Here is an 18,155-nt window from a genome sequence, read left to right on the forward strand (position 1 = left end):
GCACCCACCTTATAGTAGCCCCATCTAAGTTGTATTTACCTAGTTTATTGATAAGAATATCACATGAGACCGTATCAAACGCCTTACTAAAGTCTAGGTATACCACATCCACTGCTTCTCCCTTATCCACAAGGCTCGTTATCCTATTAAAGAAAGCTATCAGATTGGTTTGACATGATTTGTTCTTTACAAATCCTTGCTGGCTGTTCCCTATCACCTTTCCACTTTCCGAGTATTTACAGATGATTTCCTTAATTACTTGCTCTGTTATCTTCCCTGGCACAGAAGTTAAACTAACTGGTTTGTAGTTTCCTGGGTTGTTCTTATTTCCCTTTCTATAGATGGGCACTATATTTGCCCCTTTTCCAGTCCTCTGGAATCTCCCCCGTCTCCCATGATTTTCCAAAGATGATAGAGGAGGTATCTGAGCCTCTAGCTATCAGCTCCTTGAGTATTCTAGGATGCATTTCATCAGGCCCTGGTGACTTTCAGGCATCTAACTTTTCTAGGTGATTTTTAACTTGTTCTTTTTTTAATTTTACCTTCTTTAGTTCACACCAAAAACTGTGCTGCTTTTGGGCCCAATGCAGGAGGGAAGGAATGGCAGCTGCTTCCAGCCACAGGGAAGGAGATGGGGAGACACACGATTTGGCTTGTGTCATTGCAGAATTCATCTCTTCCCCTGAAGCTGAAAGCAGCTCGTTCCTTATTGCTCCCACAGTGTTTGGCAGTTACCACCTAACTGCTGGCCACCAACAAAACCCTGCTGCCTCCTGCTATTGCATGGGCAGGAAGGGATTACACCCTCTGGATGCCTTGTACACCAGGCCCAGCATGCCTACCTCCAGAGAAGCAGCCAGAGACGTGACTCAGCAGAAGAGTGCCTAGGGGACAGAGCAAACCTATGCTCCCAGGGGCTGCATGTGTGTTTGGCTGTGGAAGCGTGCTAAGCTCCTGCTTGGGGGGGACTGCTGTGGAGCTTGCAGATGGAGGGTTTGAACCGTCTGGAAATGGCTTCCCCCACACCTCTCCAGACCTTAGCTGAAGGACTGAGAGGCTTCCCTATGCCAGTAACATGTGGGGCTTTAGTTTTAGCTCTTCCTGGCCAAATCCCTGGCCCAGAGGCCTTGGATTTTCCCAGGGCATGGCCCAGCTTAAGGTAGTAGAGAAGGGAAAAAGCCTGCCAGCCAGGCTGCTGGTGAGCTTCGCGAGCCTTCCAGCAGCTACTTCTTCACACAGCTCTGGGAGCGGGATACATCCTGCTGAATGGGGGGGGAGGGGGGGGGAGGGGAGGGAGAAGAGAGAAGCATATGGAGGAGCAGTGGCCGGGGGGGAGGGGCAAATCAGAGAGGGGAAGTACATAAAGGGCCAGTGGGTGACCAGCAAAGGTGACAAGTAACCAACCACCATTGGCCCCAGACCTGCTGGATCCCTGCTGGATCAAGCAGGGATACAGCTAGTAACAGGCCTCACTGGTACTGATGGGGGAAGAGAAAATGTGGGACAATTTGTCCATTTTCTAAGAAAAAAAATCAGGACAGCTGCAGGATGGCCTAAATATGGGACTGTCCCTTTAAAAACCAGACATTTGGTCACTAGTATTATCCTGCCAAGCCTTTCTGATGATGCCAACTATGATATAGTTGTGTTTATCACCTAGTTCTCATACATACACACACTTAGCACATGAACCTCATGTATGGTAGTATAGGGCATTCCAATGATCGCCACAGGTGGCCATTAAATGTCTGACAAACCTCTGTATAGAAAAAATACTGCACTACCTTTCATATTCACGATGAAGAAATAGAATAAATGTCCCAAATGTAAAAAGATTTCAAAGCCTTTAGGTAAAACTTACTTAGAGCTCTGTGAACTCATTAATGGGGGGAAAATTACATCTTAAAAATTAGATAGAGTAAATCAGCTGGAAAGTAAAAGTACAGAGATGATGTAGAACCAGAAGAAAGTTTGTTTTGGGTACCTCACATTTCTAGACTTTTCCAGTTTCTCCCGATTAAATTTTGTTTTAATTTATGACTTTCTGATTTCTTTCTTTTATTATGAAAACTGTGCTCAAGATTTTCCCATTTTCTAACTGATATCTGTTTACAACTCCCTCCTCTGGCTTACTGTATTGTCTAGGAATCATCCTCACTTTATATATTAGATATGAATTGGAAACAATGTAAATAACAATCCACAGGTTAACATTTTTTTCCTGACAACACTTGTGGACTTCCAAGCCTATCCTCCCTAAGAGCTAAACTAGAATCCTGAAACGTTTGTCCCATATTAATTCTTCCCCAATTAGCTCATAGTAATGTGTGACTGAGTCCTTACTACTGCACTCCGAGCCTGTTCCTGTAGTGATAGGAACAAGTGAATTTGTGGTGCATGTTCTAATGAAAGACATTCCCCTTCTTTACTTTCTTGTTTGCAAAATGATTTGTTTGCTTCGTAGCCTAGTGAGGAGTGTGAAACTGGTATTTTGGTTAAAGACTAAACTCTAAGAATGGAAGTCAGCGTCTCACTCTACCACATGTCCTGTGTGAAAAATATCCTGTTTACCTATAATGGAAATGGACACAGAGGGATCGTGTCTTGCCAAAAGTAATGGATGGCAATAGCTCCAAGTTTTCACACTAGAAAGAGCAAAACTAATAAAGGTAGGAATAGGGCAAAATCTTTTGTGGAAACTTTCCTGCAAGGAGGAGGAAGACCACAGAAGGCCAGGACTTTTCACAACATAAAGACTGGTGACAAAAACAAAGTAACAGAGCATTAGACCAGATCTGGCACTCTTACTTGGCAATATTGAGTCCTTTGAAAAACCGGGCAATATCTTGATCTGAAGACTGCCAAGGCAAACCTCTGGCACGTATTACTGTTTCACTGTCTACTGCTTCAGATTTACTACTGCAGAAAGAGAGAATAGCGCATTAAAAAGGAGAGAATTCATCCAAGTTTTCCATTATGCTATCACTCCTAAATTTAATTGGAAGTACCACTTCCTCACATGCATCACAGAGAATCTCTTAAGACCACTAAGTATTTGCTGTTGGGATTTTTCTAATCATTCCCTTTCTTGACTGAAATAAGCAGCAAGCTACTATGGAGGATACCTACCTACTACCCTGAGAAGTGCTGTGAGGCCATCCCATCACCCAAAAAGGTGTTTTGTTTTTGTTTTAAATAGATAGAATGCATGGTAACAAGTCTGCAGGGGACTGAATTAGATTTGTAGAGATGATTTAGGGTCTCCATGCCATTGAAAGATGGCTGTACACCATCACTAACTTAGATCACATGGGTTTTAGACAGCAGACCTCCTAGTTACTGCAATTTTTTTCAAAAGCAAAACACATTTTTTATCTGCCCACTCCACAAGCCACCATGTAGAACAGCACAACTAGACAAGCGCTAAACTTCTGAGAGAAGTAGCTAAAGGAATTATATTAATTTAGGAACAGTTTGCCAATCTACTGGCAAAAAGAAAGGTATTGAACATAATCTGAGACATTTCATAGTACACGTGCAATGGGCAAGCTCATCTTTACCATTTTTAATGGGAAGTGGGGAGGTTTTCCTTCCAGTCTCTTCCTTTCTATAACTTGATTGTGATTGGAAAATTCCAGAGAGAGAGAGAGAGAGACAGAGAGAGAGAGAGAGAGAAAAAGAGAGAAAATATTCCCCAGTCCCCTGTGAATTATCCCCACCAGATGCTGACTACCCACTCATTAATATACACAGTACACCATAAAATAGGGCATTCTATGAACTTAAATTCACATTGCAAGAGACACCAGCAACAAAAGTGAGAAAGAGCTAAGGTGCTAAACAACAACATTTGTTTAAAAGTTTGAGTGAAAGTAGCAATCCAGATCAGAGAATCTGTATGAAACTTCTAAATAGGCTCTGACTGGACAGCAACTAGTTAGTCTTTACATATTGCTTAGCTCTCTTGCTCTTTTTGCCATAAGAGTGTAAAAGCTCCCTTCTACCAAGGTCCAAGAATCCCTCAAAACACTTATCTGCTGTTCCTTACATTAGCTTCAACTGCAGTTTGAAAGAGTTTGCAATACAGTGCACAGTACAATTGCTCCCTTTACCATCCCTCTGTACTGAAAGAAAGAAAATGGGACACCGAGAGATTATTCTGGTTTAGGGTCTCCAAGATACTGTCCCTGTCAATGCTAGCTGTTTAACATCAGTAGAACTGAGACTTTTTAATAAGCAGAAGATAAATCTAGCTGATTAGTCTAGTCCATCATGGTAATACTTATATGCCACTGATGATTTTATATGCTATAACAATTGCACGCCCTTAGAGCAGGACTAAATGGGAATGCCTAAAACACCAGCGGCGTCCTGTCTACAATGGGGCTTCCCAACATTACTACTGTCAGTGGGCCAAAGGTCTGCAAAGCTTTTCCGACTGAAGTTAAAACCCATATCAGCTATAAACTGCCACCACTAACGTACTTACCAGGGACCTGTTTCATACTTGTATTTCACAGTTTCGGGGTCAGTAAATCTGCAATCTGTAACTGATATGAGATGAAGTTAAAATATGATCCCAAGCACCAGCTATTGCAACAGTGGGCAAAATGCTGATTGCTTAAGGGCCTCCATACAAGAGCATCTCAAACAAATATCCCACTTACTGCAGGTTTCTGAAAGCATGCTGAAAATAATAGCCACCATGGTTTTCACTTGCCACACACCAAAGTCCTCTTCTGGTTCATCTGTCTCTAAGCCTATATCTATATAGCAAGTCAAAGAAAATAAAAGGGTTTCTCAATCATTTGTCAACAAGTTATATGGCTTAGTTGTGTGTTGACTATAGCAGACAATTCAACTGGATCAAGTTTAATGGTGTCACATGACCACTGCCCATGTGTCACTCTGCTCTTAAACTGGTTAATATTCACTTGACTGGTCAACATTCTGTTAACTACTGATAGTGGACATCTCAGCATATGAGTTTACAGAAGAGGGAGTCCTACTATCCCCGGTACACACCTGATCTTTTGCCGTATTCAGCTGGACCACAAAGTTACAGTACTGAACCTATTTTAAATCTCATTACTAGACAAAAGACTCAATGTCAAACAAGATGGTAAGAGCTGAAGACTGCAACACTAACTTCAAGATTATGTTAAAAACTCCTTGGGCTCTATACAGAGCCAGTTTTCCGGTTAGTTTACGGAGGTGAAAACTACAGGCTGAACCTTTCTAACCTTGGTCTCCTTTGTCCAACAACATCCATGGTCTGTCAGGACCATGGATATTCCTGGACTAGGTTGCCGGTGGAGGACCGGCAGCTGGAGATCTGTGGGCTTCCCTGCCAACAGGGCTGGGGGGTCCAGAGGGACCGGAAAGGCGACCAGCAACTGGGCCAGGAGCAGAGCAAGGCTGGAGGAAGGGGAAGGGGTTCCCTGGTCCATCAAAATCCCTCATTCAGGTCCGGTCAGGTCCTAAGGATGCCAGCCCAAGGAGGCCCAACCTGTACAAACAAATGCATGGAGAATTCTGGTTTAGAAGAAGTGACAGCAAAAAGGATACACTCTGCCATGGATTTGATAGTTTGATCCTTCACGGGGGCTGAATTGGGGTAGCAGACATGAAATTCTTTGCGTAGATCATAAAATGAATAAAAGCAGTCAGACAGCAGGAAGTTCTGCAAGGAAGGAAAGAGAAAATAAATTAACATTATGAATGTCACATCCTAGTAAATGACTAATAGGTTTTCAGGAGCTGAGCAAGGATCTTACCTGGCCATCGCTACACAACAAACGTATGATTTCCATCAGATCTGCTCTTTCCCTCTCTGCATACAGAGCTGCATGTCACTCATTTGACCAAGACCAACCAATTTAGAAGTTGGCGATCTTAGAATTAATTGTTGGTGCTACTGAGTGCAAGGACAGAGTAGTCTAAAGCAGCAAAACAGGGTAGCTTCCCACATGCAGATCCATGCACAGCATCTACTAGTTTTAGAAACTGAGTGGTGTTAAATTAAGGGTTCTATTTAACCTCAAGCATCACAGGTAGAAATGTTAAAAAAAAAATAAAGGAAATTTGTAATAGTACAGTAAATACTTTCTAATTGGGAAGGGGTGGGGAACCTTTTTTGGGTTGGGAGCTGCTGACCCACAGGAAAAATAAATCAGTCAGGGGCTGCACATACATAAGAAAAAACAACCACCCCAAACTCACTGATGTATAGAAAGACATTCCCCATATTCCCCTCACACACCAGAGCCTAGATGGGCTCAGGCTAGTAGATCGTGTGGGCTTCAGCCGCATGTTGGGGTGGCTGGAATGCCAGCAAGGGCTCCCCAATGCTGGGGGAAGGAGCCCTGAGCTGCAGGGACCAGATCCAAACAAGGCAGGGGCCAAATCCAGCTCCCAGGCCTAAGGTTCCCTATCGCTGACTTATTCCAATAGTAGATAGACCTAGATTACCACCTCTCCCCTTAGCTTGCTTATTTGTAGGAAGAGAGAAATAATGTTTCATGCAGAAATGTGTTCTATTTCAGCAGTCCTGTGGCTAATGCTTCGAGGTTTGATTTTAATCCAACCAAAAAGCACTCACCTTTGGTTAGGATCAAATCATTAAGACAAGTCAGAAGGTTATACAACGGAAGTTACAGCTATTCGGGCATATCTGCAGAATGAACGATGAGCGAAAAGTTAAGACCTTGGTATTCGGCATAATGGATGGTTTGAATAGGAAGCGCAGACCCCACAGAGAATGGGTAGATGATATAGAAGATTGGTGTAGACCTAGTCTACAGAAACTAAGCCATTCTGCACTGGACAAGGAAAGGTGGAAGAACATAGTGAGGAAGGCATTGGACACTAATGGGCATTGAGCCCATGATTGTTGATGAGGGTGAGGAGGGAGAACCCTACTGGGAAATGACAAAAGCCAGTCTGAGGGCTGAGAAGAGGTTTTAATAATGTTTGAAGATGATGCAAATATATGTTGTGGGCAGAGGAAGGTACCTCACAACCCAGCGAGATGCATCCTTTGATCTGGTAGAAACAGTTGTTCTATCACTGACTCTTTTTGGGGAGGGAGAGGAGAATAGATAGAAGGGATGAAGAGGCCTTTTAATCTATTGTCTTTCAGTATTTTCTTTCCACATGTTGCTCTCCACACCTTTAGTGCTCCATTATTTTAGCCACCATCCTTCCTAGTCAAGAAGCAAACTCTTTCAAGAGCAGGGGAGGCCAACCCACAGCTCGCGAGCTTGATGTGGCTCTTCCCCACCCTTAAAGTGCGGCTCACAAGCTGCCCTTCACCTCTAGAAATGGTCCCTGGCCCCCTGTGCTCACCGGGGCAGGAGAGCGGTCTGGTGCAGTGATTCAAAATAGTGTCGGCAAGATGGCGTCAGCTGATAGGAGTTTGATGTGGTCAAAAAGCTCTTCCATTTTTTTTTGGCACTCAACAAATTGCTCAAAAAAAAAATTCTTTGCATTTTTTCCCACCACTGTTTCAGCTCTCTTAGTTCTAGAAACAGTCAGCACTAGGGATGTTAGCCATCAGGTAATAGAATAGTCAACTAACCACATGAATTCTTAGTGGTTAGTCAACTATTCTATAATCCCTGGGGACAGGGCCCCACTCACACATTGCTGTCTCTTTGGGGAACCAGCTTTTGAGCCAGCTGCCCCCCAGCATTGGCTTCTGCTCCTCCTCCCCTTGCTGCCTCTGATATGGAGGCAGCAAGCGGAGGGGAGAAATGCAAGTAGTCGAGTAGATTAACCAATAAGCCTAGGTGCATCAGATGACTACTTGCTTACATCTCTAGTCAACACCATTAGGTATTTGCTACAGATATTATTGAGCCAGCTTCCCAGCATACGATGATGTGTCTCAGGTGCATGAGTGAGATGCAGGCTATTTCCTTTATTGATCTGGAAGAGAGGACCACCTTTCGACCACACCTCACTGATGTCATACCTTTTTGGATGCTTCTGGGTGGAGGACCTGCCGAACGAGTAACTGGCCATCTGTGCAGAGTGTGTAAGAGCTTTGTCCCAATAGCTTCAAATCACTGGATACCAGTTGGCTAAACTAAAAGTAAAGAGGCAAAATTAATTTTTCTTGATGGTTCAGCTTATCCATCTTACTACTTTATCATTTTATTTATGAAATACATTTCCAAAGAGAAAAAAGAAATTTAACATTCAAAGAATCTTTAAAAGGTCACAACTAATAGGAGAGAGGGGGATCCCCATTATCTGAAGGGGAGCAGACAGAACACAGCTGCAGGACAGATTTATACCAGAAGGACAACTTCCCTAAAAATAGAAAGAGGACTTTTTAGCAGAATAAAAATTGTTGGAAGCTGCTGCAAATGTTTGAACCTTACTTTTACAATTAAACGCCTTACTCTCAGTTTTCTGTGGAAAGTAGAACTACGTTAGACCAAGCATAACACTGAATAAACTAAACTGGCCCCCTGAATTTTATTTTGCTCTTAAGCTTAAATTGAACCTTCTTTCCCAAGAACAGGAGCACAAGTCTGAAGGGTTTATTGATCTTTTAACCACTGCATGCTAATCAAAGCCAAACTGAGGTCTGATGTTTTGAGAAGTGAATTTGTAAGAGTCTGCGCAAAGGCAAAAGAATGCTAATCAGCGATATGGTACAATAAATATTAACACAAGCTATCCCATCTTTTCAGGCTCCTCCCAAGGTTAGTCCCCACTATGGAAAGGATTGTTTGCCCCTAATTTCTGTATTGTTAAATGTTATTTTCATCCTTGTACCTAAATTTTCTATCTTTCTGATCAAGCCATATCAGTGCTAAAGGTTAGCAAAGGTATTACCATAGTTAACAAGCCAATTACTGATTTGATAAGAGGAGATACATTTTCAAGGGGACAAACGTTATTTACTTAAATTTCCCCCAATGCTGACTGCTCCCTGAAAGAATGTAGCTACGTATTGTACCACAAACATTGCAATAATTAATAGGATCATTCAACCACCACACAGTTCTCTCAGCAATGACGTCCCCTTGCCATTTACTTTGTAGAACTCTGGTTATCTTTACATATGGCTTCACCTATTCATTTAGATAGTCATATATGACACTGTAGAGACCACAATTCATCTCTGCTCTGCAGATATTACACCATAGAGGCTTGATTCTACAGCAATCACACAATTAGCCATGAGATCAACTTTGCATACAAAGTTAAATGAGTGAACTTGAAAGAGGAGACCGATCATCAATATAAAGGTGTTACATAGAAGTAGCCTTCGTGTTCGTTTGTAAAACCCAGAGGCTCACGTTGAGTCCTGGTTTGAATGGGTGAAACTTCCACCAGCTTATGTCAGGCTGTATTCGGCTAAGATGCTAGACTTCTCCTCTGGTACCCAGTTCTGGCTCAGATCAGAGCCACTAAGCCTTGTTAAAGGGGTAATAGAGGAATCTGAAGCACATGTTAACCCTAAGGGAAACACTAGGACGGGTGGGGGAGAGCGAACTGGAGTGGAGGTATCTGTGACGGGGTTACTCATTGATGGTGAGGGGCAGAGTCGCTCCCTGTCATGGTAATTGGGAGGGCCCCCCCCCCCCAATTACCCTCCCCAGGGCAGGAAGCCTGACACATGGATCAGTCCAACTGCCAGTGCAGGGAGAAGACCATTGGGGAACAGACCGATTGGGGCTCTTCCTCCACCTGCAGCCTTTGCTCTACAAAAATCCTGAACATTTCCTGGTTGAAAAATCCATCTGAACAGAGAATGGAGGCTTCAGAATTAGGCAATGTCCTGGAAAACCCAGACACACAGTAGTGGCACACTTCATCAACAAGTCACACTTCTTTTCTGAGATTGCTGCAAATCTCCCTTGCCAATCCACACATCTCCCCCAGGGCAGGAAGAAGAACATGGGAAAAGGAGCTTGTGGAAGAGAAGAGTGTGTGTGGGGGCGGGGGGGAGGAAGGGGGGGGGAATTCGGTAGCAGCCTTCAGCTAACTGAAGGGGGTTCCAAAGAGGATGGATCCAGGCTATTCTCCATGGAGTCAGATGGCAGAATAAGGAGCAATGGTCTCAAGTTACAGTGGGGGAGGTCTAGGTTGGATATTAGAAAAAACAATTTCACTAGGAAGGTGGTGAAGTACTGCAATGGGTTCCCTGGGGAGGTGGTGGAATCTCCATCTATAGAGGTTTTTTAAGTCCCAGCTTGACAAATCCCTGACTGGGATGATTTATTTGGGTTTGGTCCTGCTTTGAGCAGGAGGTTGGACTAGATCAGTGGTCCCTAACCTTTAGAGGCTCCCAGGCGCCTAGGGGCGGGGCCACTCACGCGCCGGGTGCCCAGGGCCGTGCGTCCTGGGGCACGCCAGGGTTGGGGATGCCCTTGCACCCGGTGCTGGCACGTGCCCCAGGGCCAGGGCCACCCGAGCGCCTTGTGCCATGGGACGGCAGGACCTCAGGAAGTAAATGCAAGCCTTTTTATTGAATGCGCTAAAAGCTGCATGGCTTTGCTCTACAGCTTTAGCCAAGACTCTCTGGGTACGTCTAGACTGGCAAGATTTTGCACAAAAGCAGCCGCCTGTCTATACTGGCTGCGAGTATTTCCGCAAGAAAACTGACTTTGTACTGTACAAAAATCAGTGGTTCTTGCGCAAACACTTTAGCCCTCCCGCTCAGGGATAAGCCCTCTTGTGCAAGAGGGCCAGTGTAGACAGACAAGTTAATTTCTTGTGCAAGAAAGCCCGATGGCTAAAATGACCATCGGAGCTTTCTTGCGCAAGAGAGTCTACACTGGCACGGATGCTTTTGCGCAAAAGTTGTCTTTTGTGCAAAAGCATCCGTGCCAGTGTAGACGCTCTCTTGAGCAAATACTTTTAACAGAAAAGTTTTTACGTTAAAAGTATTTGCGCAAAATCATGCCAGTGTAGACGTAGCCTCTATTATTTCTCTAAGTGGTCTCAATGCCACTAGATGGGACAGACCACACCCTAGAGGTATATGGTTTCATTAGCAGGATGCACCACTGTAATATCTAGGCAACATGTGGAGATGGCAGCTAGGAACTCAAAATTAATTCTTTCATCCCTTTCATTAAAACAAGAGTCAGACCAATACAACTAGGGGTTTGAATCTGAAGGAGATTTAGGTCTCATGCCAAAAAAGTACTTTGCCATCTCTGATTTGCCAATTTAACTTACAATTCCTTCTTCAGCAAGACAGCTGCTGCTGTAGTAACCTCAGATTACTGAGCTTTGTTACCTGTATACTATTGAACTGGGCAAAAAGATAAACTTCCTCCTTTAGCAAATATAATTAGAGATGCTGTATTTTTCTACAGTTTGTTTTATAGGTGTGTGGCATGGCACAGGGAACACTTGATTCATTCTGTGGCCAATGAACGAGATCCAGGAGGTAAGAAAGTTCACTGAGGCAGATGCTACTGCAGAGAGCAAGAGCAGCACAGAAGGCAGATACAAATAAACAAAAAACAGGACTATGTAGCACTTTAAAGACTAACAAGATGGTTTATTAGGTGATGAGCTTTCGTGGGCCAGACCCACTTCCTTAGATCAAATAGTGGAAGAAAATTGTCACAACCATATATACCAAAGGATACAATTAAAAAAAAAAAAAAAAAAAAAAAAAAAAAAAGGAACACACATGAAAAGGACAAATCAAATTTCAGAATTTTTTCATAGGTGTTCATTTTTTTATTAAATTGTATCCTTTGGTATATATGGTTGTGACAATTTTCTTCCACTATTTGATCTGAGGAAGTGGGTCTGGCCCACGAAAGCTCATCATCTAATAAACCATCTTGTTAGTCTTTAAAATGTTACATATTCCTGTTTTTTGTTTCACCTACACCAGACTAACACGGCTACATTTCTATCACAAACAACATAGAGTCTTGAAAAGACAAGCTCTGCTTCAAGACCAATATGAATCCCTTCCAAAATATGAACTGAGCTGCTTAGCAGCATACTGCTCAGAATCCCTCGACCTGCAAGCCCTACTCAAGTTAAACATCAGTGTTTCATGAACCTGGCACATCTTCACACGGCTCTATACAAAGGTTATTGAGCATTACCACTCAGGATTTTTGTTCCTGCCCAGCATATACCTATTTTAAGCATTTACTAATCTTTGGCCACCCCCAGAAACTATAGCTTAGGGCCAGCATTTCAGATGTACAATAGCATCTCTTAGTATCACAGTTTTACACACAACCAAGTTCTTTAGTTTTTCCCCAATTGCAATGCCCAAAGGTCTAAGGAAAGCCCAGGGTCCCATTTTGATAGGTGATGAGCACACACAGGAAGACACAGTCCTGTGGAAAGTGCATGTACTGAGCCCATTTTGCTTGCCAGGATGGTAACAGCACAAGCAACTTGTATACACAATTTGCACAAGGCATTGCATTCCTGAAGCTTCTAAAAACTCTAATCTTCCCTTCCCCTCTCCTCTCCTCCAGTATTCACTGTCTTCCACATTCAGGTAACACTCAATTAAATTTATGTCAGGAAAAAAAGAAATGAACCAAAATCAAAATTTTAAGATGCTTCAATCACATTTTACATCAGTAGCATAGTCTCACTATTCATTAAGGCCATGGTATCCAATGTGCTAGCAACATGTGGCTATTTGACTGGTTCCATTTGGCTAGTTCACTATATAGCAGTAGTCACTACAGTGGCTACTGCTTCAGAACTGGTTAGACACCACAGCATTAGGGCAATTAAATCTACAAAAGGTTAATCCCTTTAAAAGGTCATGGTACAAGTAGGGTTGCCAGGAGTCTGGTATTCACCAGGACAGTCCAGTATTTTCGCCTCCTGTCTGGTAAAAAAAATTCAGAAAATACCGGACACCTAAGATGTCCGGTATTTTCTCATTTTTTTCCGCGGCCAGGAGGTGAAAATGCCAGGCACCTGGCAACCCTACAAACACTCAGTGCCCGGCCTCTCCCCCAGCCCCCCTGCTTCCCCCAGCCCCCCTGCTTACCTGGTTCCACAAGGCTGCCAGCACAAAATGGCTGCCAGCAAAAAGACCAAGGGGAAGCAATGACTCCCCTGGGTCTTAGTGCTCAACCTCTCCTCCATTCCTATCCCTGCACTCACTCTTAAAGGGGACATGCTGTTTTAATGTTGTTTTATTATTATTTTTTTGCTTAAGTCTTTGAGTCCTTTTTTGGTCTCCCCCCCCCCCCCTTCTTTCCCCTCTTCAACAGAATTTTCTCTGTTTTTTTTTTTTGAGGGGGGTGCGTGGGTTTTTGGTATTTTTGTTTCAACCATCTGGCAACCCTAGGTACAAGAGCAAGTTTAGTTATTTTCAAATAAAACATTTCTCGTAAAAAAAAAAAAATTAAAAAAAAAAAAAAGATGGCCAAACAGTTTTTCCACTGAAAAAGTTTCATTTGATAAAAGGGAGGAAAACGTTTTGAAAAAACAAATTTCCAGTTTCTTCTAATGTTTTTCAAAAGCAGTAAGACATTTCTGTCCCCTCCAAGGAAAATTAAAGTGCAGTGTTCTTCACCCTCTCCTCCCCCCTTTCTAATCTTAACACAAACAAACAAAACAAAAACTCATGCTTCCAAACAGACTTTTGTGATATAAAAAAAAAGGAAGCTTGGGAAAGATATTAGTAGCTCTCAGTTTTTCCCTTAAAATACTCTTTTGCCCCCAACTTCTAAGAAGGGAAGCAATTTTTTTTCCAGTGTAAAAAAGGATGTGCATGGACATCTTTCAACGTTACCCTTTCAAGATGTAGAAAGGTTCCCTCCCTTTTACATGTGCCACAAACATACATTCCTCACTTCCTCTCCCCACCCCCACCCCACAGGAACAAAACCAGAAATAAAACTTGCACAACAACACACACATCATCATAGCTATTTGTGAGAAAGTGAAAAGTGCAAAAAATAATCAAAATTAAAGATTTTTCATTTTAAAACATAACATTCTCTCATTGTAAAAAGGGAACAACTTCAAACTGTGGAAACTCCACAACCTCCCTCTGTCTGTTCTTCCACACACAAATTTTAACCAGCTTTATTCCCACCCTATGAGTGCAGAAGGATGGTCTCCCTCCTAGAATATTTGGCCTGCTGTTCAAGAATTCATGTTCAAACCAGGTGAGAGTCAAAGGTCTGAAGAACATGAAACCACACAGCGGGTCATTGTTTAAGGAAGACTTTCAGCCACTGCATAAAACCCAGAGATCAAGATCTAAGAGTGCTCAAAATACTTGGTCTGCAGTATAAACACCCAGCAAGACAAGCAAATTCCAGAGAGGTAGAAAAGCCCCTCTGGAGACTGCCACATCTACAGCCCAGTAGCAAAGAGACTCCCTATAATAATGGAAAGTAGAGAACTGTATGTTTTCTTATTAGATGCAGCACCTTACAGACAACAGTTACAGCAAAACAGTAATACAGACAAAGGAGAACAAATATTTGTGGGTGAGGAGGCGGGACTAGAAATAGCTGAGGAGATTTACTGAGAATCTGTGTAGTTAAAGGAAGTGAATAGTGAGCTTTGTGCCCAATTACTTCTGAAGACGCACAGAATTCATACAAAAGGAGCACAAGCTGCAGATACTGTACATTTAATGGAGAGTTAATGAACGAGAGAGATACAAGACCACTATTTCATGTGGCAGGAGCTTGAAGGAGAAAGGTCTCCAACTATGAATGAGAAATAGTTCTATAAAGTTACCGATGAGCACCCCATGAGTAGAGGGAATAAGGGCAGGTGTAGAAGCAGCCATTGCAAAATGGGCTGAACCAAATCGGTGGAGGGTATTTACACTGCATCTTTATAAACATTAACAGTGAAATGTAGCGTAGCAGCACACATGCCTATTGCTGGAGATACGGGGCACATTGGTGCTGTTGATACAATCACCCACTTTAAATTAACAAAGGGTTAAAAAGATACCAGCTAAGAAATTGCCTCATATGGAAAGTTACCAGATTAGAAGACTATTTTAATAAAGATACTGAGCAACAGTTAGAGAAATAGCAAGAAGCAGCAGAGACTTATGCCAGTGCCTTCTCCACTTATAGCAATTGCAAGAGCACCCAAAGCTGGGGAAGTCTGAATGAACTGCAGAGCTCAGGCTCAGCTTCCTGACCACCGATTCAGGTAGGGGACGACATGGGTCCCAGAAAAAAGCTCTAACCAAGTCCAGTTTGTCCTCAGGGGGAGTTGGAGCATGTCCGTGTGGAAATGGTTATCAAACCACATTGAAGCAGAAGTCAAGAAATTCAGGCTCTCAGTTGAAAGTGCTCCTTCTGCTTTCCCCTCTTGTGCAGAAGGATTTCAGAGCCCACCTCCAAACCCTTTCATTACATGTGTGCACCGCAACAGATCACAGGGCAAAGTAAGGCCAGAATGAGCTTTACACTGTACTTTCCTGGCCTCTGTTGCCTTGCGTGTGGCTTGTTAGAGCAGGCTAGAATTGCTCATTTGCTAAGCCTCCCTCCTACCCCTGTCCTTAGCTCTAGCAATGAAAACCTTCTCACCTTTATCTTCTTTTTATATTTTATTTCATGCGGCCCATGTATGTGGCGCTCCGCCATTTTGACATACAAGGCACTTACCCAGTCAGTTACAATCCCTCCTTGAAACTCCTCTCCTATGAGTCTGACAGGCACTAGTGTCTGTTGGCAACATGCTGACTCCCTTACATGGAGTGGGGGTGTTGGGGTGAGGCAGCATTCCCTGGCTTGAGAGAGTTGCCATCATGGACTGTGATTGCAATTAGGAGAGCTGAGAGCCACTGAACCAACTATACAAATTGTTCCAGCCCCCCTGCTAACACCTCTGCCCCCCCGTTCCCCCCAGTTACAGAGACTGCAATGGCATCGTCATCTGGGTCTCACAGCATTTTCACAGCCAGCCTTTGTCTATTTAGATTGTAAGCTGCTCCCAGCATGGAGAACATCTCTGTGTGTGTATATTGTGTAGGGACAGTCGCTTTGGTGGTCCTTTAAGGCATCCCTTCATGCACAGGGAAATTATTCAGTAGTTCAGCTTTGGAGTAAACTATTCAACCGAAATTCTGTTGCAAACAAGCTACTTTGTACTTAACCTCGCTGAAGGCCTGGCTGCTGGGGGCTAAGGGGAGTGGGAAGTGTGTTTGAATGCCAGATTGAAAAACTGGCTGAACAGGATTCTGGTCATGTAGCTGAGAGCACAGAGAGAAGTGGAAAGACATGTTTAGCCAGCAGCATACTGGATGAGAGCCAGCATAGGCTGCTATTTCTGCAAACCAGTCCGAAGTGGCTGAAATGACATAGTCCCCCTTCATGTTGCTTTAACTATGACTGAACAAACAAAGCTGTGGATCTTAGAGAAATGTGAAAGTTCTTCAGCAGGCTCCTTCCCGTAGTTATGATTTATAAAGGGCTAAAAGAAGAAACTGTGGCTGTGTGGATTCCCCATCTGCCCTTCCCCCTCCCCCCTTTCCCAACCCCCATCCTTGAAAGGCATCTTCATCCATTTAATTCAGTGCATGCAGTTTATGTAGAAATGCTTCAAGGACATAGTTCAATTGCAAAATCCATCCATACTAGCCCAATCCAATGAACAATACCTAGCAGTAAGACACCTTCCCAATCATGCACATGTGGCTCTATTCGAATCAATATCAGAACATCAGACCTGCTCCCTGCACACACTTTGAGTTAGGCCAGATCTATGCTGATTGGGGGGGGGGGGGGGGGGGAAGGAGGAGGTGGATTTGATGCAAGATCTGGACCTCCAGCTATGTGACTTGATGTACCTTGCACTGATTTTCTGGGGTGGCCCCACAGCAGAAGGTCAATGGGAGAAATGCTCCCATCAACTTCTCTTACTCTTGTCAATAGTGAGGAGTACCAGCACTGATGGAGAGCATCCTCAGTGTTCGATTTAGCAGGTCTTTATTAGACTCACTAACTCAAACTCTGGTGGAACAATCTCCAGAGAGTGGATAGTCCAGCAAGTGGAGATGTGGCCTAAGATCTACTGAATGACTAAAGCAAGTGTTGCATTTCTCTCCTGCTAGCCCTACAGAGACAACACAGCTACAACAGAAGGAGTAGGAACCTATTCCAGCTCCCACAAACAGAACTGCTGACCAAGTTCCAAACTGAGTTCTGTCCTCTTGGTGTAAGCCAGCATGAAACAAGGCCGTGGAACCCTTTACTACTACGAGACACAAGAAAGATACAGACAGCACTGAAATTCAAGTAGGATTGCCAGGTGGACCCCCAAAATTACCGGGCATGCGGTATTTTGGTCAAAGAAAAAACAAAACAAAACACACAAAAAACCCAACGCGGGCTCAAAATGTGTGTCAAGCAAAAGCAAAGCGCAGGATAATAAGTACTCCCTCTCCCTGCCACTCCCATCAGGCTTCTGAAGCGCCCAGAGCAGTGATCGCAGCCCCGCCTCCCAGCTGGGACTCCTTGGCTGGGAGGCAGGGCCATGATCAGCGCTGGGAGCCTGTGATTGCCCAGAAGCCTGGTGGGGGTGGGACAGTCCTAGCCACTCCCACCACCTCTGCCCAGCTTCTGCACAATCACAGGCGCCTAGTGCTGATCATGGCCCCACCTTCTAGCGCTCCCCCCGCCCATGCCAGGCTTCCGTCCAGTGTGCAGCCGGAAAAATCAGAGTACCAGACATTGCACATGTCCAGTATTCTGTTTTTTTTAAAGCAGACAAAGAACACAAATACCGGACTGTCCAGTAAAATACCGGACACCTGGCAACCCTAAATTCAAGCTGTGTTCCAAGTTTCAGCTACATGATCATGAATTCCTCTGGGGAAGTCCATCTAGGGTGTAATAAACCTTGCCAAAATCCCTTCACCTACTCAAGATCCACCCGTCCTTGCACTCGGAGCATGAACCTAGCACTAACAATGATGAAGCTCAAAGATAGGACAATGGCCAGGGCTCCACATGCAGTTTGGCAGAGGGAATCGCAGTTTGGCAGAAGGAATCACATGTTGCACCGGGGAAGAGTGTGTAAGGAGGAGCTGTTCTAGCCCACCCTTTGCAAGGGGTACAATGCCTTCAGGAGTTGTGGATGGGCATGCTGCTTCCGGGAACAGCTAGGATATATGCTGCTGAACCTTACAGACAGGAGCAGATATGCCACCA

General features: G+C 43.9%; 1 protein-coding gene across 4 annotated transcripts in view; it reads right to left on the minus strand.

The window, feature by feature from the left end:
- Nucleotides 1-18,155, minus strand: part of ESRP2 (epithelial splicing regulatory protein 2) — a 78,416-nt gene that overhangs the window by 37,220 nt on the left and 23,041 nt on the right. For all 4 annotated transcript variants that reach the window (XM_006117636.4, XM_006117635.4, XM_014570754.3 and 1 more), the window contains exons 4-8: nt 7,976-8,089; nt 5,569-5,683; nt 4,668-4,766; nt 4,490-4,550; nt 2,809-2,919 (exon numbers count right to left, since the gene is read on the minus strand). In XM_006117636.4, coding sequence (XP_006117698.1) covers nt 2,809-2,919; nt 4,490-4,550; nt 4,668-4,766; nt 5,569-5,683; nt 7,976-8,089 — 500 coding nt within the window. The remainder of the gene's footprint in view (nt 1-2,808; nt 2,920-4,489; nt 4,551-4,667; nt 4,767-5,568; nt 5,684-7,975; nt 8,090-18,155) is intronic.

The sequence above is a fragment of the Pelodiscus sinensis genome, chromosome 12 (genome assembly GCF_049634645.1).
Source record: "Pelodiscus sinensis isolate JC-2024 chromosome 12, ASM4963464v1, whole genome shotgun sequence".
Lineage (NCBI taxonomy): Eukaryota > Metazoa > Chordata > Testudines > Trionychidae > Pelodiscus > Pelodiscus sinensis.